Source organism: Balaenoptera physalus (assembly GCF_965194825.1).
Source record: "Balaenoptera physalus genome assembly, contig: HAP1_SCAFFOLD_2221, whole genome shotgun sequence".
Taxonomy (NCBI): Eukaryota; Metazoa; Chordata; class Mammalia; order Artiodactyla; family Balaenopteridae; genus Balaenoptera; species Balaenoptera physalus.
In genome coordinates, this window is record NW_028124585.1 from 39,268 (window position 1) to 66,110 (window position 26,843).

General features: G+C 38.7%; 2 protein-coding genes across 3 annotated transcripts; one reads left to right on the forward strand and one right to left on the reverse strand.

The window, feature by feature from the left end:
* Nucleotides 1–135: 135 nt before the first annotated feature.
* Nucleotides 136–25,212, reverse strand: LOC309654193 (cyclin-Y-like protein 1). Of its 2 annotated transcripts, XM_082478803.1 has the most exons (9): nt 25,047–25,212; nt 23,126–23,160; nt 16,976–17,076; nt 13,380–13,415; nt 11,124–11,175; nt 10,032–10,151; nt 6,059–6,225; nt 2,622–2,784; nt 136–1,059 (listed from the first exon to the last, which is right to left on the reverse strand). In XM_082478803.1, exons 1-9 carry the CDS (start codon nt 25,174–25,176, stop codon nt 943–945), a joined length of 921 nt encoding a protein of 306 aa, XP_082334929.1. In that variant the 5' UTR covers nt 25,177–25,212; the 3' UTR covers nt 136–942. The 2 variants fall into 2 exon arrangements, 1 of the variants encoding a protein (XP_082334929.1); XR_014259997.1 differs by lacking the exons at nt 136–1,059; nt 6,059–6,225; nt 11,124–11,175; ... (2 more) ...; nt 23,126–23,160; nt 25,047–25,212 and having other exon boundaries at nt 1,343–2,784; nt 10,032–10,537.
* On the forward strand, nt 17,748–21,106 carry LOC309654194 (10 kDa heat shock protein, mitochondrial). The gene has a single exon (XM_082478804.1). The coding sequence runs from the start codon at nt 19,881–19,883 to the stop codon at nt 20,187–20,189; it is 309 nt and encodes a 102-aa protein (XP_082334930.1). The 5' UTR covers nt 17,748–19,880; the 3' UTR covers nt 20,190–21,106.
* Nucleotides 25,213–26,843: the final 1,631 nt, after the last annotated feature.

The following is a 26,843-nucleotide window of genomic DNA, read 5'->3' on the forward strand; positions in this document are numbered from 1 at the left end:
CTAAAGGAATATGCAGCAGTATGGGACAGTGAGGTAAGAAAAACATAGAAGTTATATAGGTAGTGTCTTTAAAGTCTAAAAATTTAAACTATTAATTAAAAAAGTTTGGCTTTATGAGTTGTTAGAAGTCCCATGTTTTTTTTTTGTTTTTTTTTCTTTTTTGTTTTTTTTTTGTTTTTTTTTCATTTTGTTTTTTTTTTGTTTTTTGTTTTTTTGTATTTTTTCTTTTTTTTGTTTTTTTCTTTTTTGTTTTTTTTTGTTTTTTTTCTTTTTTGTTTTTTTGTATTTTTTGTTTTTTTGTTTTTTTTCTTTTTTTTGTTTTATCTTTTTTGTTTTTTTTTTGCTTTTTTTTTGTTTTTTTGTTTTTTTGTTTTCTTTGTTTTTTTTCTTTTTTGTTTTTTTTTGTTTTTTTGTTTTTTTGTTTTTTTTCTTTTTTTTGTTTTTTTTTCTTTTTTGTTTTTTTGTTTTTTTGTTTTTGTTTTTTTTTTTGGAGTCCCATTTTTTGATGGTAATACTGCACTGATTCTAAAGGAATATGCAGCAGTATGGGACAGTGAGGTAAGAAAAACATAGAAGTTATATAGGTAGTGTCTTTAAAGTCTAAAAATTTAAACTATTAATTAAAAAACCTCGCATAGCTCACAGCTATCAGATATCTGTGCGTGGATTGGGAGCAGATATCTGTGCGTGGATTGGGAGCTTTTAGCTTTGGAGTGGTTTTTGTAACTCTGTTTACAATAAAAAGGACAGAAGAGCGTGTTACATTGACGAGGTCCCGTTCTTTCCTATGAGCATAATCTTCGCTTGTGCATCAGTCTCTTGAATTCAATGTCTTTCTTTAAGGTGAAAATACTAACTTTGCTGGTTTCTGAGCAGGAGAGGTGATATTTCTCCAGTCATTGTTTCGAGGGGTTTATGATGTTACAACCCCTCACTTCTCCCTTAAGAGAGGATGGCATTGGAGCGCCGAATACCAATGAAATTTTCAGCGCTGAAAGACCTTCTCATAGCAGCTCTACGCACGTCTTTGTATTTGTCGTCACACAATCTGGAAATGGCCTAGGAAAGTCAATCAGGTAGAACATAGGTATAATTAGGGGGGAAAAAAATGTTCGGACCTTAAAAAAACAAAAAAAGCATCATTGATAAGCCACACATCTACATTCGTTTAGATAGTTCATAGTTACTGCTACTTTGGATAGCTGATATCTACACTAACTGACAGTTCCCTAAGGTCATAACCTTTAAGGGCTATGATTGGATTGCTGGGGCAAGGGGTAACTTGCCCTAATAACTTAGAGTTACTTAAAAATTGGGTTCCTAATGATAGGCTCCTAATAGCAATATCATCTCTTACCTACACACGTGATCCTTAAACGTAATGGACATACACTTGGGCAAAATCAGTGTTTACTCAGCTATTCAACTTCTATTCAGTTTTCATTAGTTATTACATACTCTAAGAAAATTTTAATCAGGTAGGTATGTGCTGAAGGTAGGAGAGGTCTAATGACAAGCGCTGAAAGGTGCTATTTCACTTGCACATAAATTATGGTAGAAAAACATCTTATTCTAAAGTACCACCAAGGTACCACAGAAAGTATCAATTTTAAATGTGTTCATTTCAGTTGTGAATTTTGCTGTATACCCACCAAAAATCATAAGCCATAAGTAGTACTTTGTTCCATGTACGTTACCATTTATATTCAAAACTCATGTACTTTCTACATCCAGTATCTGAATCCACATTATACCTTCCAAGTATAGGTCTCTCAGGTTAGCCACAGATGCTTTGTCTAATAAACTCATGGGACTGAACTGTGATACACATACACACACACACACACACACACACACACACACACACACACACACACGAACTGCAAGCTGAGTAAAAAACAGTTAAGAGGGAATTCCCTGGTGGCGCAGTGGTTAAGAATCCGCCTGCCAATGCAGGGGACACGGGTTTGAGCCCTGGTCCGGGAAGATCCCACATGCCGAGGAGCAACTAAGCCCGTGTGCCACAACTACTGACCCTGCGCTCTAGAGCCCGTGCTCTGCAACAAGGGCAGCCACTGCAATGAGAAGCCTGCGCACCGCAATGAAGAGCAGCCCCCGCCCGCCGCAGCTAGAGAAAGCCCGCGTGCAGCAGCGAAGACCCAATGCAGCCATAAATAAATAAATACATTTATTTATTTATTAAAAATGTCAAGACAGTAGAAATAGTCCAAAACATCAATTATAAAAAAAAAAAAAAAAAGACAGTTAAGAGTGGTAAGTAGATTATGTAGGTACATATGATTAGGGATACAATTTTAAGAAATTATTCATGTATGGTTATATGTAAGTGTAGAGGTTCAAATGGAAAACCATTAAGAACAGACTAAATATGATTTAAAGTATTCTGAATTATGGTTACAGAAGAGACAATTTTTTTTTTTATAATGTGGGATCCCTGTATAAACCATAAAAGACACAGGAAATATGATGCCAACGGGTCAATAAGCTCTTCAAACTGTTAACAGCTTTCCATTTTCCTAATCACTGCTTAATATAATTTAGCTACAGATGTGGCTTCGGTGGCTGACAGAAAACCCCAGTTAGTGATTTCACAGCCTTACCTCTAAGTTCTGTGCTCTTTCTTTGCTAAGAGGAGCGAATAGAACATTCAGGTTGTTGTCATCTGCTAAGGAGCGAAGGTCAAAGTAGTATTTGGCATACACACTGAAAGGAACATTCATATTAAACTGAAGTAGCTCCAGGAAGTGCCTTTCCATCTCATTCCTGGGGGAGGAGGAGAAGACAAAACCAACACAGGACAATTTTAGTCAACTGGGCTATCTTCAAAAATACCATTCTGAGCTACTAGGATGGCTCTAAATACTGTTTTGAAACAAATAATGGCTACCCAGCTGGATTAATACCCTAATGCTCAAACAAGGTACAGCTATTTGTGGTCCTTTCTGCGTCCCAGCACTTTGAGTCTGGGACAAGGGGGAAGAGGTTATGGCCCTCTTATGCACTCATGCTGCTGACTCAGGGGCTCATTCTTCAGAGTTCCATTAGTGCAGCTGTACGATTCATGCTCCACACTCACTCACGAGGCCCCGCTCTAGTGATCAGACGAAAGGAATGATGTATGCTGTTTATTAGCTCTGAAGAACTTGCAGACATTTTCACCGGGCTGATGACAGGAAGGGGCTTACTGAAGTAGAGACGAGCCAACAAAAGGAGTGGGCACATCACCACGGCAACAAATGGATCCATCGAGAGCCACTGCTATTATCTCTGAGGGGGGAAAACTCTTGAGGCAACAAGGATTCATCTCAAGTAAATAAATAAATAAGCTACATTCGATGGGAAAGGGAATCCCCCCACCCCCACCCCGTGCATGGGGCTGTGTCAAAGGGCATGATGCAAGTTTCTGTTCACCTTAAAACCTTACTAGGGTGAGTTGTCGTCACCATGACAGGACAGGATGCACTTTTTAAGCTTAGGAAGGCAGTAAGATTATGTCTCAGCTAGACTAAACCCACTTTACGATACGACCTCTGATAGAGCAGTTGTTGCCCCCGGTGTTAGGAGAGCAGCCCAGAATGTTCAGACCTACCGCCCCTTGCCAGGACAGACTGCACACGCCCACAGAGGGCGAATTCAATGAAGTGGGAAAGTAGAGTGCTGGGAGCAGGCTTCTGCTATATGACCATATCCAGCCATTTGCTTGCCAAATGTTTAAGTAAATAAATATAAAGTTAGAGTAAATCTTACCACTTTTCACAGCAATCACTTTAGAGAGTTGATTATATAAAAATGATAAATACCCAAACAAACATGCAAGTGGCTTATTTTACAATACATTTGGTTTCTTGGTTTTAAAGTGTTAATATTTTATCCATTGGATAAATCAACAAATGCTCCATGTTCTCCTGTATGGAGAGCAGAGTATGAGCAGAAATGAGGTTTCTCATTTGTTGAACTTTAAACCTAACTGAACCTACTTCCAAAATTAATTTCCTGTTCATACGGCCAGAAGTCTATAGAAATGTAAATCAGATAATGTTTTGATAATCAGCTAATCAGGACTTAATTTACTACAGGAATAAATGCACTTCACTATCCCTTTTATATTTTCTCCACTAATACATTTTAATTGTGTGGAAATACAGTACTTCATAGGATTAACATGTCTATTAATAGAGCTTTAATCACTGAAGAAAAGCATTATGCCTACAGAATATGCATCTTCTGTGTTTTTTGCTGTTTTTAAATGGCTAGGTGGCTGAAGAGCCTACCACTTACAGGCGCAGCAAACTGTCTGAACAGCAGCTGCTCAGTTTAACTTACTCTTTTGAAGGGAAATATATATTTAACAAGACACAGAGATGTTAGAAAGTTTTAAGGAAAAGCTGATAGACAGCAATTTTTCAATTCAGACTCAAAATGAGACCATTACAAATAGTAGTCAACAGCAGAGGGATGAAACAAATGTGTATTAAACACTTTGTTGCAATGCTTTCCAACTCCCAAAGATCATAAACAAAAGCAGCCTATTGTAAACATAACTCCTGGTGATTCTCCGTTCTACACAGAAAAGCGTTGTTTAGAATTAGTTTCTTCATAGCTGGACAGTGCCGCCAATGCTCCTGGGCTCAATGCCTATGAACACCCACACGTTTCCCTGCATGTTCTCGGATGTTGTACCTGGAACCAGAGCCCCAGTCAGCTCAGTTGCAGATTCTGAGAAAATTTCAGCTGCCATCATGGCAGGGATGGTGTTCACGATTACAAATTTTCCTTCCTTCAAGGCACCAGTTTAAAGACTGATGATAGTGTTGGTCAACGTCACTTTAGTTTCTGCAACTTCCAAAAGTACTTCTATTCATTTCAAATTCATTATCTGCTGTTACACTGTTTGCTAAGATTGCTACCAGCAATATCACCACGACTACCTGGTTTACATGATCACCAAAGTGGGCATTTTCACCAAAAGCCACTTTGACAGCTACTGACAGTCACTGGTCCCTTCTCTTAGTCACAACTTTCCTCGCTTCAGCTGTAAATATGCACTTTGGTAATTGTGAATTATCTAGAGTAAGGGGCAAAGGTAACAAAAACAAGCTCTTGCCCCTGCCTGCCACCTTGATTGGCCTCTGCTGTCCAATATAATCAAGAGGTGTCCTTTCACATTTTCCTGAATGCCACCCACAAAGACAGGTTCACTGTCAAGCGGGCACTTCGAGAGTCTGCTGGAATTACCTCTCTGGCTCATCCTGCTTCCCACCCTTGGGGCCCTTCACCAGAGCCAGATTGGAAGCCTGGCGTTTCATGCCAATGTGAGCGTGCCATCTGTGAGGAGAACCTGCCTAGTTAACTCAAGGCCCCACAAAGTGCCGCTGTGTTTGCTGAGTGCCCTGGGTGAGGCCCCAGGGATGCTTCCCGGACGACCTGAGAGGTAGGTGTTTCCTAACTCGGCAGACTTTAGGGGAGGAGACAGGAACACAGGGATCTGAAACCTTTATATGTGGCTACCTGTACATCATAGTTTCTGTAACAACAGAACCTCAGATAAAAAGGAGAAAAAGACCAGCAAAAGCAAATACACAATGTGTGACTCAGGTTGAAATTATAACCTGTCAGTAGTCTAGAGGCCCTAAGACCTTAACAGTGGCCACTTGCTTCAAAGACCAGGCATGTGCCCCTTAAAAATGGACTGGACCTGGTAGACAGCTTTAAGAAAGCTGTCAAGTTACTTACTGTACCATGTTGTTCTGGTAGTGAGCTTGTAAAATGTTTGGCAAAAACCACCAGAAAAATAATTTCAATTTATCAAGCAGAATATTACAACAATAACACATCAAGACCTACCAATTAATGAGGGGAAATACAAATTGTTATACTACAGCTAGATAGAAAGAAGGCTGTAATTGTATGTCTATTTCAGCTCTCTGCACAAGGTAACCTTTCTTAAAATGTAACATTTCTTAAAAATGTAAACTTATGAGAGCAAATGAGGTATTGGAAAATGGTTAGAAAGTTCATGGTAACCTTACAAACTCACATGTCCTCAACTGTAACGTCCTTGAGGATCTGGCAGTAGTCCACATTCCATACAGCCCGATCGTCCCAAACCTTGGAGGCAAGAAGAATGGCTCCCAAAACAATTCTTTTCCAGTTAGTGGGGCAAATGTCGATCTCAGCATAAGTTAAGAGCCTTTCTAAGTAAACCTGCAAAAGTAGAGCACTGATCTTTGATTTTAGTTCAGTTGAAGTGCTGTGATAAGAATTGTTAGGAATGACAGATTTCATCTCTTTTTGACACCCCTTTTATTCCTAGGTTCTACAAAGACTTTGCTCAGCCAAGCCAAGGCCAGAGGCCAGGTCACAGTTGTTAAGTCAGATATTTCTGTTAGTCTGATATTTCTACTCTGCCCGTGTGAATTTCCAACCCAGTTTTGGTCACAGGAATGAAAGGACATCTCAGCAAAGGGCATTCTAAAGACACGCATTGTATTATTACCTTCCCACTTGTCAAGGGCAGCACATACAGCCCAGTGTCGACTTCAACTGTTCAGTAAATGCTTGAGTGCCTATCACGTGCAATGTTAACTACAAGACTGGTGGTGGTTGCATGGCGATTTTACATAACGCTTGAGTGTGTAAAATTCTGGTAAGACTGAGCACATCTTTACCTTCTCTTCAGAGTCACCAGTCCTTTTGTGGCATGAACTTGAAGATAAAAACTGGTGGTCAAGAGAGCCTCCCAGTGGCTGCTGCGTGGCACAGCAGGACAGGCAGTACAAAGGGGCTTTACAACTGTCAAGTATTCCCATATTTTAGTGCCTTTTTAAGGAACACACATGCATACAAAGGGTAGTCCTTTTCATAGCCCCAATTTTTCACATCTCCATTATCATTTCATTATTCATTTCTGTCTTACATAATCTGCAGCTTAGTCAATTCTTTTGGTTTTAAGGTGGGAAGACCTGCCTGTGTCTGTATCCCTGGGGCTCCTCTAAACCTGCCGGTTTGTGAGATGATTTCATGGTTTCTTTTACATGTATCAAATGTCTACCCTACAAAGAACTGGATGGAGTTACCAGCTGAGCAAAGATTAGAGAGGTAAGCTGTGATTTGTTGTTACCTCTGTAGAAGAGTGTATATGCCATTTGACAAAAAGAAAAATGTCCAGTTTGAAAGAGTCTGTTTACTCTCTGAAGGGTTATCAGATTGACAGCTCAGATTCGCCCATGCCCTCCAAACTCTACTGTGTTTTCAAACACGGGTATTGAGATTATATGTTCTTAGTGAAATTCGGCTCCCATTCCCCAAAGAACTCAGCACTCTCTAGTACCCTAAGAACGACTCTCCCCGCAAGGTTCAACTCTCTACTTTATGGGACTAATCAGAGGCACTGCAATGACACTGGCAATCTCTCAACTTCCTCTCACCTTTGTACTGGCAAACTTGGTACACGTGCCGATATTCATTTATCCCACTTGCCCTCCTGTCTTGGAGGAAGCGAGATTTCTTTCTTTTCACTGAAGCTAACTCTCCTGTGAATGAAGTTGATCCCACCTCACTTCTGCAGAGCACTGTGCCCACAGTTAGTCTCTTTTTGAACAACTTCTCCCTCTCTGTCAGAGGCTTCCTCCAGTGTGAATGCTTCCATGTCCCCAGCCTGTCCCCCACTGCCCCTAGACGGCGTCCTCAGGGCTGAGGCCAGCTCCTCATCTCCCATCCTCTCCTTAACCCACTTCAGTCAGCCTCCTGCTGCTACCACTCTACAGAGACTACTCTTGCCGTGGTCACCGGTGCCTTCACACAAACAACCCAGAGCTCTTCGTCCCAGAGCTCCACTCCCCAGGCCTTCCCTCATAAATGAAAGAGCACTGCCACACGCCCAGTCGCTGAGACCAAAAACCTGCACTTGAGTGTATCCTGCTCCAATCTGTTAGAACTTCTTGTTATCTCTACCTTCACTGGTACCCTGACCGCTTTTCTGTCTGTCACTTCTGACTTGTATCGCTGCCACTGCCTAACTTCTCTGCCTCCCAACAGACTACAGTCTGTTCTCTCCAAAGCAGCCAGGAGAGCCTCTTAAATTAAGAGTACTTTATGCACCTGCTCCAGATCTGCCAGAGGTTTCCCATCAAACAAATACCTTCTTCCCGTGGCCTGCAAGTTACGAGGCCCTGTGCGGTACGGCCTTGTCCTTCCGTGACCTCATCACCTATGCTCTTTCCCTCATTCCCCGCTCGGATCACAATGGCCACCTTGCTTTTCCTTGAACACACAGAACAAGTTCCTGTCTCAGAGCCTTGAACTTGTCCCCTCTGCCCGTAATGCCAGCGTACCTGATCTTCCTCAGTTCAGCCAGGTCCTGGGTTCAAACATTACCTCTTTAAAGAGGCTCTTCCTGAGCTTTCTAGTAAGCCCCTCTAATCACTTTATCCCTTTACCTTGCTTTCTCTTCATGGTTTTTACCACTACTTGAAATAGTCATCTTTTAAAAAACACTCATTAAAAAAAAAACACTTATACTTTGCTATACACCTGAAACTAACACAACACTGTAAATCAACTGTACTCCGATAAAAAAAAAAAAAAAAAAAATTTACGTCTTCCACACTTGCTCCATAAAGGCAAGAACTTTATTTATCCAACTTGTTCTCTCCTCCACCCCACACATGTAGAAAAGTGACACAGAGTAGGTATTCAGTGACATGGTATTTATGACATGAGCAACTTCTTGGTAGCATTTAGCGTTTGGACCATACTCTCCTTCTTGAACCTCTCCTGGTGTCTCTTAGGGTTCTCTGCTGGGTTTCCTACCACTGTAGCCACTCCTCTGGGGATCTGTCCCTTAAGTGCTGACAGTCCCTAGTAGGATCTATCTTCTACCCACTTTTTATTTTACATACTTTCTCTGCATTTGAACAGCTACACTTAATTCCCTCCCTCTAGCTCAGATTCATGCTCCAATCCCATATATTCCAATGATTACTAGACACTGCCATTCTGCTGTCTCGCAGGTACATCAAGCTTAACTTGTCTACAAAGAAATGCCCCTCTTCCAACCCAAATACTCTCCTTCCTGCCTTTCCTAGCTCTCCATACGCAAGCACCATTCCTGCCTCTCTCAAGCATGTGCTAAGCACTCCAAGTGGCCTGTAGCTCCAAGAAAAGGCCTGTGTCTGATCCAGTACCCACCCACTGAGGGGTCTCTTTTCAAAAGGACAAGCCTCCTGTCCTAAATTCTGCCCTGACAGGAGCAGGCAGTGAGTGGCCTAAGTATTCCTTCCCTGCAGACCACGCAGCTGACTTTCCCCCCTACAGGTTTGCTATAGGGAGGAGTAAAACAATCCCAACTACCTCTCACTTGAATATGATTTATTATTCAAATGATAAACTCTTACCATAGAAATTAGGAATGGATGACAAAAAGGTCCTTACACAGCTGTAGCTTAGCAGGCTAACTAGAGTAAAGCCTTCTGAAGTCCTACTGGCACCCTAGTCCTGGGCAACTTCACATGCAGGGATGGTTAACACCATTATCCATTATCCAAGGAACAGAGAACTGAGGGCAGTAGTTCTCAGTCAGGACACACATCAGAACTGCCTAGGCAGTACAGTCTGGAATTCAGCTTCAAACTGCCCGGAACCTGTTTCTGCCTGTGGACCAGAGCGCTCAGTGATTGCCCCGCCCCACCACCACCACACGCGTCGTCTGTGTGTGCGTGTGTGCGCTGTGCGTGCGTGTGTCCCCTCAGGTGTGGAAGGAGAAACCAGAAATCTCTCCTGCTGCCTTTAATAGCAATTGTTTTGTGATGAGAAAAGCAATGGCAACATTTTAAATCATAATGATGATTAATGCTCAAATGTGTATACTTTACTTTCTTTTGATAGGTTTCTCTGAATAAAGTTCTAATGATCATTTCAGGAACCTACTTTCATTTGGGAAAAACAGGACCATACCATGTGTACAAGACAGAAATTTCTACAGATGCTTTACGAAAGAAAAACTATCTTACCAAAGTTACTACTGCACATTCAGCAGTTAGCTGTGCGGCACTAAAAAGAGTATGAACAAATCTGTAAATGAATTTGTGTTCAGGATCATGCTCGAAGTATTCCTCTGGAATCTTTTCTCGCTGAAAGGAGAAAAAATGCAATTTAAGTATCCATGGAAGAAAAATACTTAAAAGTACCCTCAAGATAGCAGTCTTCACACTTGGGCCCACGTGCCCCTTAAAATAATTTTGATTGGGTGACATGTCTTGTAGTCTTTTAAATATAAACAATGGGGTCCTAAAATACCACAGTGATCCAGTACTCACCACCATTCATTAAAGAAAAATACAGGCACAACCGCAGAAAATTTATGTATTTCCACGTTCCTCCCCACAGAATTCTAACCAAATGCAAACTACTGGGTTGGCCAAAAAGTTCATTTGGTTTTAAGTAAAAATAAAAGACACAGTTTTCATTTTCACCAAGCATTTTATTGAACAATATATTCACTAACCAAACAAACGTTTTGGCCAACCCAATATTTTTAGGCTCAAAAGTCTTGCTGATCACCATATGGCATACTTTTCTGTAATCAACCTTGAAAACACATTTCCAGTGTCCTGTAACCATAAGGCTCTAAGAATGTGCTGTCCTGTACAGCAGTCGCCAGCCACGTGTGGCCACAGAGCGCCCGGAGAAGTGAATTTTAAAACTTTGTCATTTTAATTCGTTTAAAATGTAAACAGTTTTCTAATTTTCTTCTTAGAGGCCTTATCAGATTAGGTTTATTTACAAATATTTATATTGTTTGATGCTATGGAAAATCATCCTTTAAAAAGAGACATTTTCTGTTACTTGGGTATGTTTACTTACCTGCTCACTATTCACACAAAGTGCAACTCGGTTCATATCCATCAACCCCTTATACAACACGCCTTCGGGAAAATGACTAGACACAACATGGCGTGGGGAAGAAGACTTAAAGGAAGATGAATTTGACTTCGAGCTGGAGGAAGTAATTTTCTTCTAGTAATTAATTTCAAAGCAAATCAGCGTGAAATAAACACAACTGTATAAGAGAAAAATACCACTTCAATAAAACTGACACTTACTGTGAGTGGATGTAATCTCTCATCAAAAATATCCAAGGATCTATCTGCATCTCTATAAAATAAGAATGTGCATTTAAAAAATTAATTCAGGGGTTACTATCTTAGTAACATATCTGCTAGGAGTAGAGAGAGGGGTAGAGGAAGCTTAACCTTCAACGAAGCAAACAGTTTTATAAATTCTTCTCCTGGATTCCACCCTTAGAAAGGTTTCCTGACCTATTTTTACTCAGCACATCAAGTTCTGTGAAATCTTTTCTACAACAACCAGCCAGAGTTGCCTCTATAAGCACTGACCCTCCCTAACAGGCAATGCTAGTAAACCAATATATTTTCACTCCTCTAACCTCACACTGGAATATGCAAGAACATTTTATAAAGCAGTGGTGGTGGGCAATAAATTCTTCTAACTTCAATCAATGTGAATATGAGATTCATGGTTTTTTCCCGTTTTTTTCTCTTTAGTTCTTTATATTCTTATTGTGTATTTCTTCTTGTCTCTTTTAAATAGTTTGAGTTAAAAATGTAATTGTCTTTTTATTTTAAAAGAAACCAGGCTTTTTAATTTAAAATTTCACCACACTAATACACTGCGCTCATTTGAACAGCGGTTCTCTAAATGTGGTCTGCAGGCCTCTGGGATTCTCCCCTATCCCCTCCTTCAGGAGGCCCAAGAGGTCAAAACTGCTTTTATAAGAATACTAAGACACTACCTGCCCTTCACATTGTGTGACATTTGCTATGGATGTATAAAAGCAAAAGTGGGTAAAACTGCTGGTTTCTGAGCATGAATCAAGGCAGTGGTACCAAACTGAATTAGAAGTCATTCAATTATTCACTGCCACTTGCAGTTAAAAAATCTGCTTTAAGAACATCCTTGATAAAAGAGTAAAAATTAATAGTGTTCTTAAACCTTGGTCCTTCTTTTTAATATTCTGAATAAGTGGAAAGTATGCATTAAGCACTTTTACATACTGAAATATGGCTGTGTTAAGGAAAAGCACTTGTGACTTGGCAGTAAGTCATTTTTTTCATAGAACACCATCTTTATTTGAAACACTTTTTTCATCGAACACCATCGTTATTTGAATGTACAACTGACACAGTCATTCTTTCAAAAATGAACAAAGTGAGCCTGTCACTTCAAGGAAAATAACTCTAAAGTTATTTGTTGCCAATGATAAAATTCAAGCCATCAAGCTAAAAATATCAGGATTTTTGGAAAACTTCTACCTTCTATTGTGAACTTGACAACTTCTCAACACTTCAAAGACTTTTCTGGTAAGACTGGTGGTGATACTAACAAAAGTGAGTTTTTGACACTGTCTAAAGAAATGTGAACCAATACTTTCCAAATGACCAATGTATAATATTATAGAGTCAGGTACAGGTAAAAAGATCTACTCAGTATGCATGACAGATCAATGGGTATTAATTTAACATAGTATTTATTACAAGTTCATTGATATGATTTAGAATTCCATTTTAACTAATTTAAGAAACTAGCACATGCAGACTTTTGGTACAGTATCACAGAATATACCAAATTATCTGAAGGCTTTAAAAATACATCTTTTTCCAACTATATATCTGCAAGCGGCTGGATCTTCTTCACATTGTTTCTTCAAAACAAATGACTGAAGACAGAATAGATATGAGAATCAGCTGTCTTCTATTAAGGAGATACTTTTCTCTCAATATTTTTTCTTGTGGAAAATAGTTATTTTTCATTAAAAAAAAAATGACTTATGTTGAACACTGGGGTTCCCAATCAGGGGTGATTTCGTCCCCCAAGGGGACTTCTGGCCATGGCTGGAGACAGTTTTGGTTGTCGTAATGTGGAGGGAAGAAGGTGCTACTGGCATCTAGTGAGTAGAGGCCAAGGGTGCTGCTATATATCCTATAACACACAGGACGACACCCCACAACAAAGCATTATCTAGCTCAAAATTTCAGTAGTGCTAAGGCAAACCCTGTTTTAACATACAATGGATTTAATTTTTTAAATTCTCAATTTCAATTTCTAATACAGTAAATTACCAATATAACCCATATAAACAAATACTCTTTGGGATGCTCAGTAACCTAAGAATTAAGGGTCCTAAGAGAAAAATAAATGATTCACTTCTATATTGTAATAAAAGCACTCTAATAATAAAAGCTTATGCCAGTAACATCTATAGTTATTACCTAACACGAAACTTGATACCTTGTAAATTAATTAGCTGGAATAACAAGATAGGTTTTAAAAGAGCTCACCTGTTCTTTATGTGGTAATATATTGCTAAGGTCATACTGTGGAGGAAAAAAAATACATTGTAATAACTGATTTTTATCATATCAGGCCTGAAGACATTTTTAAAAAGGGGTTAGCAAGGAGGGAAGACCTTCCAGAGGCCCAGTGGCCCCGAAATCCTCGAATTCAGAACAGTACCACGTGGGTGCTTTCCCCCTTGTTTTAGGTTCTTCAGCTTTTAGCAAAATTAGGAGACCCAAAATGCTAGATATGCTGTTAGAAGGCATGTTTTGGTTGATTATTATAATATATAAATTATTACATATTTCCCCTGTCATTTGTCCTTCTACCCACAAAACCTTCTGTCCTGTACAAGTTATATCTATCTATACACATGCTTAAATTGAAGCCATATAGTAGTGTGTGTGTGGGGGTGTGTGTGTGGGGGTGTGGTTTTTTTGTTAGCCCCTGCATTTCAGTTGATTTAGTTCGCTATCCACCTACCCATCCGTTTTCCATTATTTCCCTAAAAGTAAATAATAAAAGTGCTCTATACCAAAATGATTTCAAATCACTTTTACATAATTATTAGAAAATTTAATAGCAAAATTTTATAGCCACAAAACTGATGATAGGTCTAGCTATCCTGAAATAAGCAGTGCTAATAAGACAGCATAATAGTACACAGTATACTATTAATGACAGGTATTTCCAAATTATTTTAAATAAAGTATTAACGAACAGATAGATACAAGTCCTTAGGTAGTCTTTTTTAAGTTACTATAGTCCTAAGTTATTCACAGCTGTTGTATATTAGGCAACAAAGGGGTTCTCTGGTTAAGTTACATGCTCCCCTTTGTTCTCAGTGTCTAAAATGAAACTCAAAATAATTGAGGGAAGGCAAATCTGAATTTTATAATAGGTCTATAGAATCTTAGCACTTGTATAAAGGCCTGTAACACCGTTAGCATCAAAGATGGATACTTCTATAGTGCTTCAGAGTTTCATCTTCAAATTGATTTTAAAATCACAGCATTAGAAGTTTTATGATGGAAAGGACCACTGAACCGTGGATGACATGTAATTAAACAACCCATTTTACAGATAAGGGAACCAAGGCTTAAAACTGACTTACCTAAGGTCCCACTAATTATCAGAAGCAGTTCCCTTTCTCCTGCCCTCTAACCAAATAGTGGCTCCCAAGCTCAGCTGCACACTGGGATCATCTGAGAAGCTTTAAAAACTGCCTGGCTTCTGCTTCAAGATGTTCTGATTTAACCGGCACTGGGTATGACTTGGGCATCAGGACTGTTTTTAAAGATCCCCAGATGACTGCAGCGTGCAGCAAAGTTTAGGGATGAATGAGTTAGGGTTAAGATCGGAGAATCACTCGGGATGCTTTTGTCCATATAATCATGCTTCACATCATTCCCCATCTTGTCAAAAGGTGTGTGTGCGTGGGTGAGAGAGAGAGAGACAGACAGACAGACACACAGACACTGTGTCTTGGAGGCGGGGGCAGGCGGGTGGACTTTGTGCATCCAGAAACATACATCTTGAAAAGTTGCATAAGTGATTCTAATAAGGCTCACCTACCCCACTGAGAACAACTACCCCACTGAAAACTAACCCCATGATAAACATTTTCAAAATCATTCCTAAAAGTCAATTGGCCCTATTAATTTTCTCAGTAAACCTTTATTTCACCAATAATGAATGTGATGAATGATCATTTTTAAAACTTCATGAGAGCAACTTAAAATTTACTGTACTTCCAAAAATTAGACTAGGTCGGGAAAAAAAAGGATGAAACCTACTTGTCTGAGCAAGGTTAATCTTTTTTTTTTTTTTTTTTAAATTTTATTTAATTTTACTTATTTTGGGCTGCATGGGGTCTTTGTTACTGCGCGCGGGCTTTCTCTAGTTGCCAAGAGCGGGGGCTGCTCTTTGTCGTGGTGCGCGGCCTTCTCACTGTGGTGGCTTCTCTTGTTGCACGGCACGGGCTCTAGGTGCGTGGGCTTCAGTAGTTGTGGCACACGGGCTCAGTAGTTGTGGCTCGCGGGCTCTACGGCACAGGCTCAGTAGTTGTGGCGCACGGGTTTAATTGCTCTGCGGCATGTGGGATCTTCCCAGACCAGGGCTCGAACCTGTGTCCCCTGCGTTGGCAGGCAGATTCTTAAGCACTACACCACCGGGGAAGTCCCTGAGCAAGGTTAACCTTCAAAGTACTTTTGAATTATATACTGGACATCAGACTCTTTTGAATTCAAAAGAAGCTGCGACTCTAGCCAAAGCAGAGTGGTTTTTGTACCCACAGATTCAGTGTCTTGGCTGAATAAAAACATTCAGTGATTATGTGATAAGTGCCCAAACTCAGGACTTTAGAGATGGGGCTCAGTTTTTGCTGAAACATGATTTGACTGCAACTATTATTGTAAGCAAGAGAGGAAAGTTACATTATTATGACTGTGAACTTGCTGTCTTTAATTAAAGTAGAAGTTACTGATAATTTAAATAGCTAAAAAAAGAGCTGGCACATTAAAAACCAATTAAAAATATAATTAGCTTATAAAATTAATACAACAAATAAAATTAAGGATAAGGACATTAATATTTTCGAATAGCATTTCCCAAAACTGTGTTCTGGAAAATCAACATTCATATCCTAAGGAGATGTTAATGTTTCGTGGACAACCGCGAGGGAGGAAGCAAGAAGCTCTGCATCCCGTTTGGTTTTTTTCTCTTAAATAAGCTTGAAAGGTTCATCATTAGGGTGTTTTGAAAGTGCATCGCCAATTGTGGACTATGAGGTGCTCCCAGAAATTAAAGAATAGTTTCCATCATCATGACACTGTTCGTGTCTCCTTAAGTATAAGCCTGACCACAGCCATGTTTCCGAAACCTCACCTCTTTTATTGTTCTCTGCTGTGATTGATACAGTGTGTTGGAGATATATTTATATATATAAACAAAAATTAAATGTGTCTATTAAGTTAAAACCTCAGTTGAACAAATTTCATCTACAAAGAAATTAAGCTTGAGTGTGTATTTCTTAAGACTGGTTTGATATATTCTCCCCCTCTTTGGGGGACAGGAAGGAGAAGTCAAATTTCATACAGAAAGAGTGCAGGAAAAAAAAAAAAAGCACAGTGGGATAAATCTGACAAAATCCAATGAAATTTAAATGCAGATTCGCTTTGGTGCCAGTAGGGGACAAGCTGTTCCTTCTTCTAAGAGTAGCTTCCGAAGTAGTGCACATTGTTTGAGGACTACAACTCATACAGAAATAATTGTCTCTAGAAACAGCCAATCAAAAGCACCTCTCTTTCTCATCGTGTTCAACAATGGCTTAGCAACAGAAACGCGTCAAATGAAGATTTATACTTTTTCTGGGATTTCTTATTTGCTAACTGGCTTTCCCTTCTATCATGCGCTCTAAGATTAAAATGGAAACTGAAAATTCATATTTAGGTCCTTGAAATCAATCTATAGTTGACACCAGTTTTTTAACCTGATCACTGAAAAGGACAATTCAAATGAATGAAATTATGTATGGCTAGGATGCTTTTAGCGATAAGGGGGTCTGTCACTCAGCCCTTGGCAAGCTACTTGTACTCACCATTTTACTGTGATTCTAAGATTAGGCTGGCTGACTGTGCTGTCATCTAGAAATATTGTTGAGCATGAGCTGTACTTTTTAGTAAGCTGCCCTGGAGATACCTGAAGGGGAAGGGAAATAGAAGAAAATGTCACAGTAAGTTAAACCTATAAAGTGTGTTTTTTTCCTTGGTTAAAATGTCAAACGATAAAGCATTAAGATTTTTCTTACACTCCATGAACTGCCTGAGTGTGATATCATGTGCAGCTCTATGGGAAACCTCTATACTCTGACTTCCACAGACGAGCTTTGAGAAATGGGTTATAAAATGCTGCCTTGATATAGTACCTATAATCAAACCTGGCAAGCACCTATTATAAATTACCTTTATAATAATGTAAAAAGTTTAGAATAAGATTTCAGGGTTTTTTCCTTAAGCAATGAAATGCAGCTGAGATTTCCTATTTCTATTCATTTACTACAATAAAACGTAATGCTTTATGTAATACCGATGTAGGAGCATTTGACTGCAGTAAATGAACACCAATAATAAATGTATTAGTTCAGGAGACAGTGTGACGAAACAAACGTTTTCCAATCAGAGGCTGGGCATGCCAGGGCTGCTCTATCACTAAAAAGCTGGGGGCCATAAGTCTCCCTGGGCCTCAATTTCCTTATCTGGAGGACAAAAAGGTACTGCTTAAAGATTCTCTCGCATCCAAAAAAAACGGATAAAACAACTCTGAGAATTTAACTTCTCACTTCATGTTTAAGTCAGACTGCCAGTACATTACTCAAGTGAGAACCTCAGAGAATACTTGCCATTCATTTCAAAATTGTACTAATTCTGTTCTACGTGTTATTTGACACTCCTGCCTCACCCATGCTGCTCTCTGCCTGCAATGCCTTTTTCTTCCTCCTGTCCCAGCAAGCTTGACCCCATCTGCCTCTAGGATCCCTTTGCCAGCAGGCACACCACAAAACTTCTCACTTTCTGCACACTCACACATCTAATTTACCAACTGTTCCATGGTCTCAGCTGCTTGCATAGTACCACCCTCTTAAGTAAACAAGTTTCTCCAGGTTAGGAAGATTCTTCTCCTACCTCCAGCTACTGAGCACAGAATCTGGGACAAATTAGGATTCAACAAGTGTTTGAGAAATTATTTAAGATCAGTTACAACTGGAGGTAAATCTTACTAAAGATACAAATTCGTGAGAATTTATCTACAGTGGTGTTGGATAGGTGACAAAGAACTTTTTGAGACCCTCTAGAGAATGAACTATCTTTAAAACACTTTAGAAGTATCCATTTATTTGTGAAGAGCCCATGAACACGGCAATAGTCAAATACTAAAATGGCCTAAACTATGTTAGGACAACTCTCTTCCTTAAAGTAAGGCCAATAACCAAATCCCAATCACTGAAAGCCACTGGAAGGAAGAGTAGCATTCTTTAATACCACAGAATACAAACAATTTTAAAGCTGGGTTTTGGTTTTGGTTTTTGTTTGTTTACTAATTCAGATGAGCCTTCCTTCCTCCTATTAATATAAAATAGTTTTCACCATGCTGTCACACTCTCCCATCAATGTCCTCCACAGATACATGAAAGGTGAGGCAGGGAGAAAATCTAGTTGATGCTTTTTAAAATACAGAGCATTTAAATAAAAATTGTCAGTATCCAATAATCAGAAATATCCAAATGGCATATATAAAACACCATTTTGCTTGTTTCAGATGCTTTATGCAAAGCCACTTATTCCTTATTAACAAAAAGTTCTAGATGTAACATATTTGAAAAGTATCACTATTTGGAAGACTAATTTCTCCTTCAAGCTAGAAATGTTTTAAACTAAAACTCTGATATGGTCCTTAAGCTATTTGGTTAATGTGTAATTTTAGAATCTCAAAAAACAGATACAGCATGAAAAATGAAAATTCACTCATTCAAATACTTTGATTCTAAACGAAGCAGGTTATCTTTTAAGGTCACTACTATTAGGGTATAATATGACATACACTACACGTAATAAAAGTCAATTCTGACCAAAAATCTATATATATGAGGGGAATAAAAATAGTAAGGAAATGTACCAAAATATAGACTAGTTGGTAGAGCTTTGGGTGCTATTTATCCTGTTTTCCTCTATTAAAAACTTTTTTTTCTATTATGAATGTATATTGATTTGTCTTTGGAAATATTACTGCTAAAACATTTAAAATTTTTAATTAGATGTGCTCTATAGTCCTATGGGGGCTCATTTAATGTATCAGCAACTTACAGTCTACTGGCTCGATCCTACAAAAGAAACACTTCCACAGGCCTACTCCTGAAACTATTCAAACTTTCCAGCATCTAGTGTTCACTAAAGGATGGCAGAATTGAAGCCTCTGAGCAAAGCCTAGATATGTTAGCTGCCAGCAGATTACTTTCCTCTCATCTTGCTTGAAAATTTAAGATAACTGTCCTTTATGATTAAAGCCTTACCATTGCTGGCTCACAACCTCAATAAACTGCACTGACACACATAAGGGTATAAAATGCAAATACAAAAAAAAAAAAAAACAAGTAGCAAAAAACACTACTGACAGTTTAATGTTCATAGGTATTATTTCAATTGGTCACTGAAGAAGAGTATTTATCTTCATTCAGCACTAAGGACAAAATACATGGACTTTTACAATCTTTATAAGGGGAAAGGTTGCTTAGTAGACTTCAGGTTTAATGGTGAAGACTAGAAAATAATCATACCTAGGAGGCTAGTAAGTAACAACCCTCAAAGCTTATCATTAAAGGTCAAGTACCTGTTGAAATCCTGCCCCCACCCAGTGACTCTTCCCATTGTGCCTACTGCCTCTGATTTTAACCCATTAAAAGAATAAAGCTGGAGAGAGCGAGAGTACGAAGTGCGGCAACCCGAGTCATGGCAGGACAGGCATTTAGAAAGTTTCTTCCCCTCTTTGACCGAGTATTAGTTGAAAGAAGTGCACCCGAAGTTGTAACCAAAGGAGGCATTATGCTTCCAGAAAAATCGCAAGGAAAAGTATTGCAAGCAATGGTAGTAGCTGTTGGATCAGGCTCTAAAGGAAAGGGTGGAGAGATTCAACCAGTTAGTGTGAAAGTTGGAGATAAAGTTCTTCTCCCAGAATATGGAGGCACCAAAGTAGTTCTAGATGACAAGGATTATTTCTTATTTAGAGATGGTGACATTCTTGGAAAATATGTCGACTAAAAGAAGTCACTATTGAAATGGCATCACGTGAAGCTGCCCGTTCCCCCAATGGCATCACGTGAAGCTGCCACTGAAGTTCTGAAATCTTTCATCCTGTAAATAATTTCCGTGTTTCTTTTATAATAAAGTAATGATATCCAAACTAATGATATTCGGTGTCTCTGAAATTTCGTTTTCTCTGTATTGATTTAAACATTCCCAAATAAAAGTATATAAATGAAAAAAAAAAAAAAAAGAGAATAAAGCTGAAGTTCACTTTTTTCTTCCCCCTTTTCACAAGTTTTGGATACGTTTATTAAGAATCAATGACTTTAACTGAAAGGTCTGTAATACTCCATCTATGTTGCACATTAATGGACAATATGGTAGGGTGAGTGGTTTGAATAGAATTCATACTCAAGGCCTTAGTAGAAAAGTATAATATTCTAATTATAGGTATAATCAAAAATATTGTCTGAATTAATATCGTTAATTATATTGAATTAAACTTCAAACTCAGAACCTATATTCAAAGAATAAATCTAAGTTTGAGTAGACTGACCACAAATCTATTTCCTCTCCCCCTTCTTTCAGATATCATCTCATTAGAATTAAAGGCCTTTTTTATAAAAGCTATACATAAGACAGGATAAACAGCAGATGATTTTTAATGTTTGAAAGGTGAAAAGACTAGATAAAGGAGTGGTAACTGACATGGCAGAACAGAGGAAGCACAACCTTGGTACCTACAGAGAGTGACTAGGACAGGAACAAGAAAACCAGTTTGTCTTACAGAACCCAAGGCAGGCTCAGAGTTCAGAGGCGTGGTCCCCAAATCCTTGCAGTGAGGCCCATCAGTTAACGAGTTGTCCAAGTGATGCTTCCAATTAGATCTTAACAGACAGCCAAGGACCATCACACGTTTGAGGGAAGCCCCCAACAAGTGAGAGATCAAAACAGGAAGAAGGAATGGGACTTCCCTGGTGGCGCAGTGATTAAGAATCCGCCTGCCAATGCAGGGGACACGGGTTCGAGCCCTGGCCCAGAAAGATCCCACATACCACAGAGCAACTGAGCCCATGCGCCACAACTACTGAGCCTGCGCTCTAGAGCCCATGAGCCGCAACTACTGAAGCCCGCACGCCCTAGAGCCTGTGCTCCGCAACAAGAGAAGCCACTGCAATGAGAAGCCCACGCACCCAACAAAGAGTAGGCCCAGCTCACCGCAACCAGAGAAAGCCCACGTGCAGAAACCAAGACCCAATGCAGCCAAAAAATAAATAAATAAAATAAAATATAAGGATGCTTTAAAAATACAAAACAAAACAGGAAGAAGGAATTGATGGGAGTGATAAAATCTCAGGAGCAAATGAAAACTTGAAATTGCATCAGTGAAAAAAAGAATGACAGGATATAAGAGAACTCTATAAATTGAAAATAAGGTAGACAAAACAATATATTCAATAGAAGGATTAGAGCACAGTCAAGGAAATCTCCAGGAAGCAGGACAAAAAGACAAAATGCAAAGCAGGAGGGGAAAAAAGTTAGCGATCTGGTAAGTCTAAGACTTCCAACATCTGAATAATAGGAACCTGGAAGAAAAAAACAGAATATCAAAGAAACACACAAAAAAGGTCTATACCAAACCAAATTATGAAATTTCAAAATCCCAGGGAGAGGGAAGGTACTAAAAGGTTCCCGAGAAGGAAGGGATGGGGGAAAATGACTAAAATCGGTAATGTACAATGTACCATACAATGTTCAACAGGTTTAAGAGCAACAGTGTAAATGAGAAGATGAGAGGGAAATGTCTTTAGAACTGCAAAAATTAGTTTCAACTGAGAATTCTATACTTTATCAAATAGAAGGAGTTTCAGAGAGGCTAGATCTCTATAAACTTTCTGCCCATGTGCCCTTTTCCCAGGAAAATGTGCTCCAGTAAAACAAGGAAGTATAACAAGACAAGAGGGAAACAGAATCTAGGACATAGGGGATCCAACATAAGAGAGCAGAGTTATGTGAGATCCCAGATGACTTCACACAGATATCCCAGGGAAAGAGGCATAGAGCAGGCCTAGGGGAACACTAGTCTATATGGGAGTAGGAAGACAAAAGATTGGGGCAAAGTGTCTCCAAGAAAAAAATGGAACAGATGTGGCTTAGTAGACGGAAAATTTTTTTGATAGGCATGTGACAAATGTTAAAACATTTGGGGAAAAAAATAGCTGTTAGAAAACAGGCAAGTGAATATAGTCAGGAAATTAATTCCACAGAAAAAATGAAGAATGTGAAAGCAGGGAGACCGGGCAGGGAGCTACTTACTGCATTTGGCTGTGTGAGATCACGTTGGCTAGGAAAAGGGGGATTGGGTTATCCTAGAGAAGTGCAGAAGTGCTCCAATTTCATTAATATTTAAGAAAAAGAATGAAGGGTGTACAAGGAGGAGGCACAGTCAGAGAACTCTATGGCTCAGCAATGCACAATATTTGCAGAGTCGTAGTAATGTAAACATTGATTCTGATTTAATAAAAACTGATACATGTTGAGGGAACACAGGGAGGGAAATAACGTCATGGTGGAGCGAAGAAGCTAAGCTTTCACCTGCTATGACAAGAAGTCAATGGACAGTGCTAAAAATTAACTTACCTGTTATACTTTTATTACTTTGGTTAAAAAATAAGATCAAAAAAATAAGGCAAAAGAATTTAAGGCAGATCTTTATACTACAACCGTATTAGTGAAATTTAACTTAAATGTCAGAACCCTTAAAAAATGGGCACTACTAAGTCAAAGACTTTCCTGAATACATTTGAGAATTAGGAAAATAGAGATTTAGAAAATCTACAAAAAAGAGGTTCAGGCTAACAGTATTGGATCCATCATATTTTTTAGGAACCATGGCAGACATATTTTTAATTCAAACTATTAATTTCTTAACTTTTCAACTGTTTACTTACATGGTTTAAACGGTTGCTCCTCCTCTTTTCCCGCACTAAGAATAAAAAAAATTAACTGATGAATTCTGATACAAATGCCATAGAAAAATAAAAGTAGTCACTAATTATCTGATGGATTACCAATAACACAATGAGATAAAATTCCATTCTATTTTTTAAAATAATTTCCAACAAAATATATAATTTAAATCACCCAGCAAGATGAGTCCTATAAGTAAAATCTAAAAACTTAGTTTCACTTTTTTGACCTAATAGATATTCTGTATTAGGTACAAATGAAAGACTCCCCATTTACAAAAGAAAAGGACAAAGCAAATTAGGCCAGGTGAGAAACTTAGCTAATAAAAAAATGTACCTGCTGCATAGCTGAACTACTAGCCAGGAGTATTTTCTAAGTCTTCATTTACACACAGCTTACTTTAATTACCACAGTCTACAGATGACAACTCTACGAACCAGTTTCTGGCCAGGCACTCATCTCCCAACGCACCAGGATCTCTGGAAGCATCCTGAACCACTTAATGGTAACCTACTCAAATACCTTACTGAAAAAATACACAACTGGAAAGTAACCTATGTTAAACGTAAATTTTAAAATGAGTGTGCTGACCTAAATGAACATATCTACAGCACACAAAACTGTTTTGCTCCAACAAAGGCCAGAAGAATAAAAGCCTGAAGAGGGTCTTAGGCCACACTCTTGCTCACATTGCCTCCTTTAACTCCAGACAGGCATCACAGGCACGGATTCCTTAAGGCTGAAGAGAGAGACAGGCATGGGACAGCTTTTCTTTTACTGTCTCCAGAGCCCCTCTACATGTGAGCAGCTCATGGCTCTGGAAGAAACTGAGAAATAGAGCAATCCTAACCAGAAATGAGTGGCTCAAGTACACACACTAGAAAAATGCAAGTTAGAAACCCCAGGAGCTTCCAGGTTGGTGAGCATGTAGTACCCTTGCAGAGGGCATCAAAGCTCTGTGCCCTGTCCCCATGCCTGGCCCTATGCATCTCTTCCATCTGGCTGTTCCTGAGTTATATCCTTTTCTAAAAACCAGTGATCTAACGGAAAAAAACAAAAAGCAAAACAACAGCAACAAAAAACCAAACCTCCGTTTTTTATTGTGCTGCTTCACTTTAAATATTATGGAATGTTCACTTCTTGTATTCCTGCTCTCGTAATCAACTGAAAAACTTGGTCACGTGTGGCTTTTTAGCAAATAAACTAGGATTTAACATAACATTAAGGAAGACAAGCAGGCAAGCAGGAGTGCAAAATATTCTACGGTTCTGATTCTCATCTTAAAACAAGGAGGACACAGGAAATTTATATGAGTTTCACATGCTGAGGATAATCTTCTGGAAAACCCCATATGGCATGTTGCTCTTATTACCCTGGCACAGCACTACATTAGGATGAGAAAGTTTTGAATAGCTTAAAAGTTCTGAGTAGCATAAATCTGGATGTGAGATAGGCTCGTCTGGTTGAACACTGTGTAAAACAGGGCCAAAATCACAAGGCTCAATTCCCATATATAACAACTGATTTTTCTGATTTGATCAAATGAAAACCTAACTGTGATCTAAACCCTATCATTTGTCTTTAACATATGTGCTCTTCGGAGCAAGGGGAAAAGGACAAAGTAGCATGGAGAAATAGACCACATCTAAATCATGTGGCCAGTTGACTATGTTGATAAAGAGGTGGCAAAATGTATAAACAGATAGTCCAAGTGTTCTCCTCCCTAAAACACTGACAACTAAAGGAAACTGTATCATCAACATATTAAAATAAGACAAGTGAATACATAAAAAAGTGAAACATTTAAACCACTGTAAGAGTTTTTCTAAGTACCTCCTATAATACACAAAACAAGAACAGTTTTCACTCTTTTTCTCAGGGAAAAAAAAAGCATTGCCTTACCATCTGTTCGAGATTTGCTCAGAAAAAGTGTGCTTGCACTTGGGTGGTCAGAAGGGTTTGGTTCCAAAGCTAAGTCTGTATAGGAAGAAGAGAAAAAGGTGTGGTGATTTAGTTGAGTAGAAAAGTACATGATTTTAAAGATAGCTACACATTGATGGAAACCACTTTTAATAGTCTTGAGAAGAGCTTTTAGTAATGACAAAAAGGCAATTTTAGTAAAGGCACAATATAAAAATTCTATTGGGAAACAGCAAAATTGTAGAAACTCTCCATACATGTGGAATAAAACCATGGCTATGTCTTAGACTTCTTTAACTTGCACCTAAATAATCTATGCCATTTTTAGATGAATCATATATGTGACTCCCCTCCTATTTATCAATTAAAAATTCAGTCACCCTCTTTTAAAGCTGATATTACTAGCACATTCCAGGAACAGTCTCAAGAAGCAAGTTATGCTGTGGCCAACTACTGTCAGATACCAGCTCAATATATCAAATATGCCAAAACGAAGTGAGTTGCTTTTGGCAAATGTTCTTCAGACAATCAAATGGCTAATTCTAACTCCATTCAACAAGTGAACTCATTTAATTGGCTGTGGTTTATCTGGGGGCTATTCATCATGGCAGATTTAAGAGGACTACATAAAAGTTCAATGTTCTAATCTAGAGGAACACTTCCATGATAGTGATTTTTAACTTTGCCCTCTATTTCCAAAGCTAAACTCACTTCTTCATTCCACGCTGCATGATTAATTTGGGGCTTCACTAAGAGTACTTTCTGGAGCAGATCATAGGGCTACTAGAAAAAAATTTTGGCCATACCTACACGAAAAGGTGGGTCTGCCTGTAGCCCACCTTGCACCCAGGTGGGATAGCGTCTTCTATTTAGGCAGAAATACAAAACAAGCACAAGCTACCACACAGGATAGTAAGGTTGTTGTTTCAAACAAACAAACAAACATAAAAGCCCTATGACACTTCCTCAGCAAAGTCCATCTCAAGCCATTTAACCAATCTTTTAAGAAACTGGACCAAGATTCAGATAAAGAGTAATGGTTAAGGCAATTATTTCCCAAACCACATAATAACTGATCTGTTTTTGAAAGATGGCTTTGATGGTCAAAGTGAAATACAAATATATCCCTGCCTCTTAGAGAATCCAAAGAATACACACATTGATATATTAAAAACTAATTAGTCTAGTAGTGAATTCTGTCTAACCCAGCATTTCACAAATGTATCTACCTAGAATCCCCTTTTCCCACCCAGAAAGAATTTTGCACGAACAGTAATTTTGGACTTCCCGTTTTAACAGGAATCTGAGCCATCCATTTTAATGTCATTGCCAGCACTAGTAATTTACAGAGCTAAACCAACTGCTTTGTTCTTCATGAAGATTCCTTCACTGAATTTGAAGTTTATCAAGCTGCTTTTGGAGAAAATATTCTATTCAACATTTTTATGTAAAAGACCCATATAATTATTTTAAAGTTTTTTTCTCCTACATATTTGAAAAATTAAGACAATGGGAAAATAAATTATTTCAGCTGTACACAAAATGGCAGGCAGAGACTTTCACAGCTGCCTCTAACCTATAGCTTCCGAAAGAATTCATGACTACTTACCTATACCAAAAAGAAAGTAAATAGACTACATTTGAATCTAAAAAATAAGCAGAAATGTTTGCAAAGTAGCTGTATTATTTATCAGTGTCTATGGCATGGTAAAACTTAACAATTTTCAATGGAAGTCCAGGAAAATTAAGTGCCAGAATCAAAGAGAAGCAAGCTTTAAC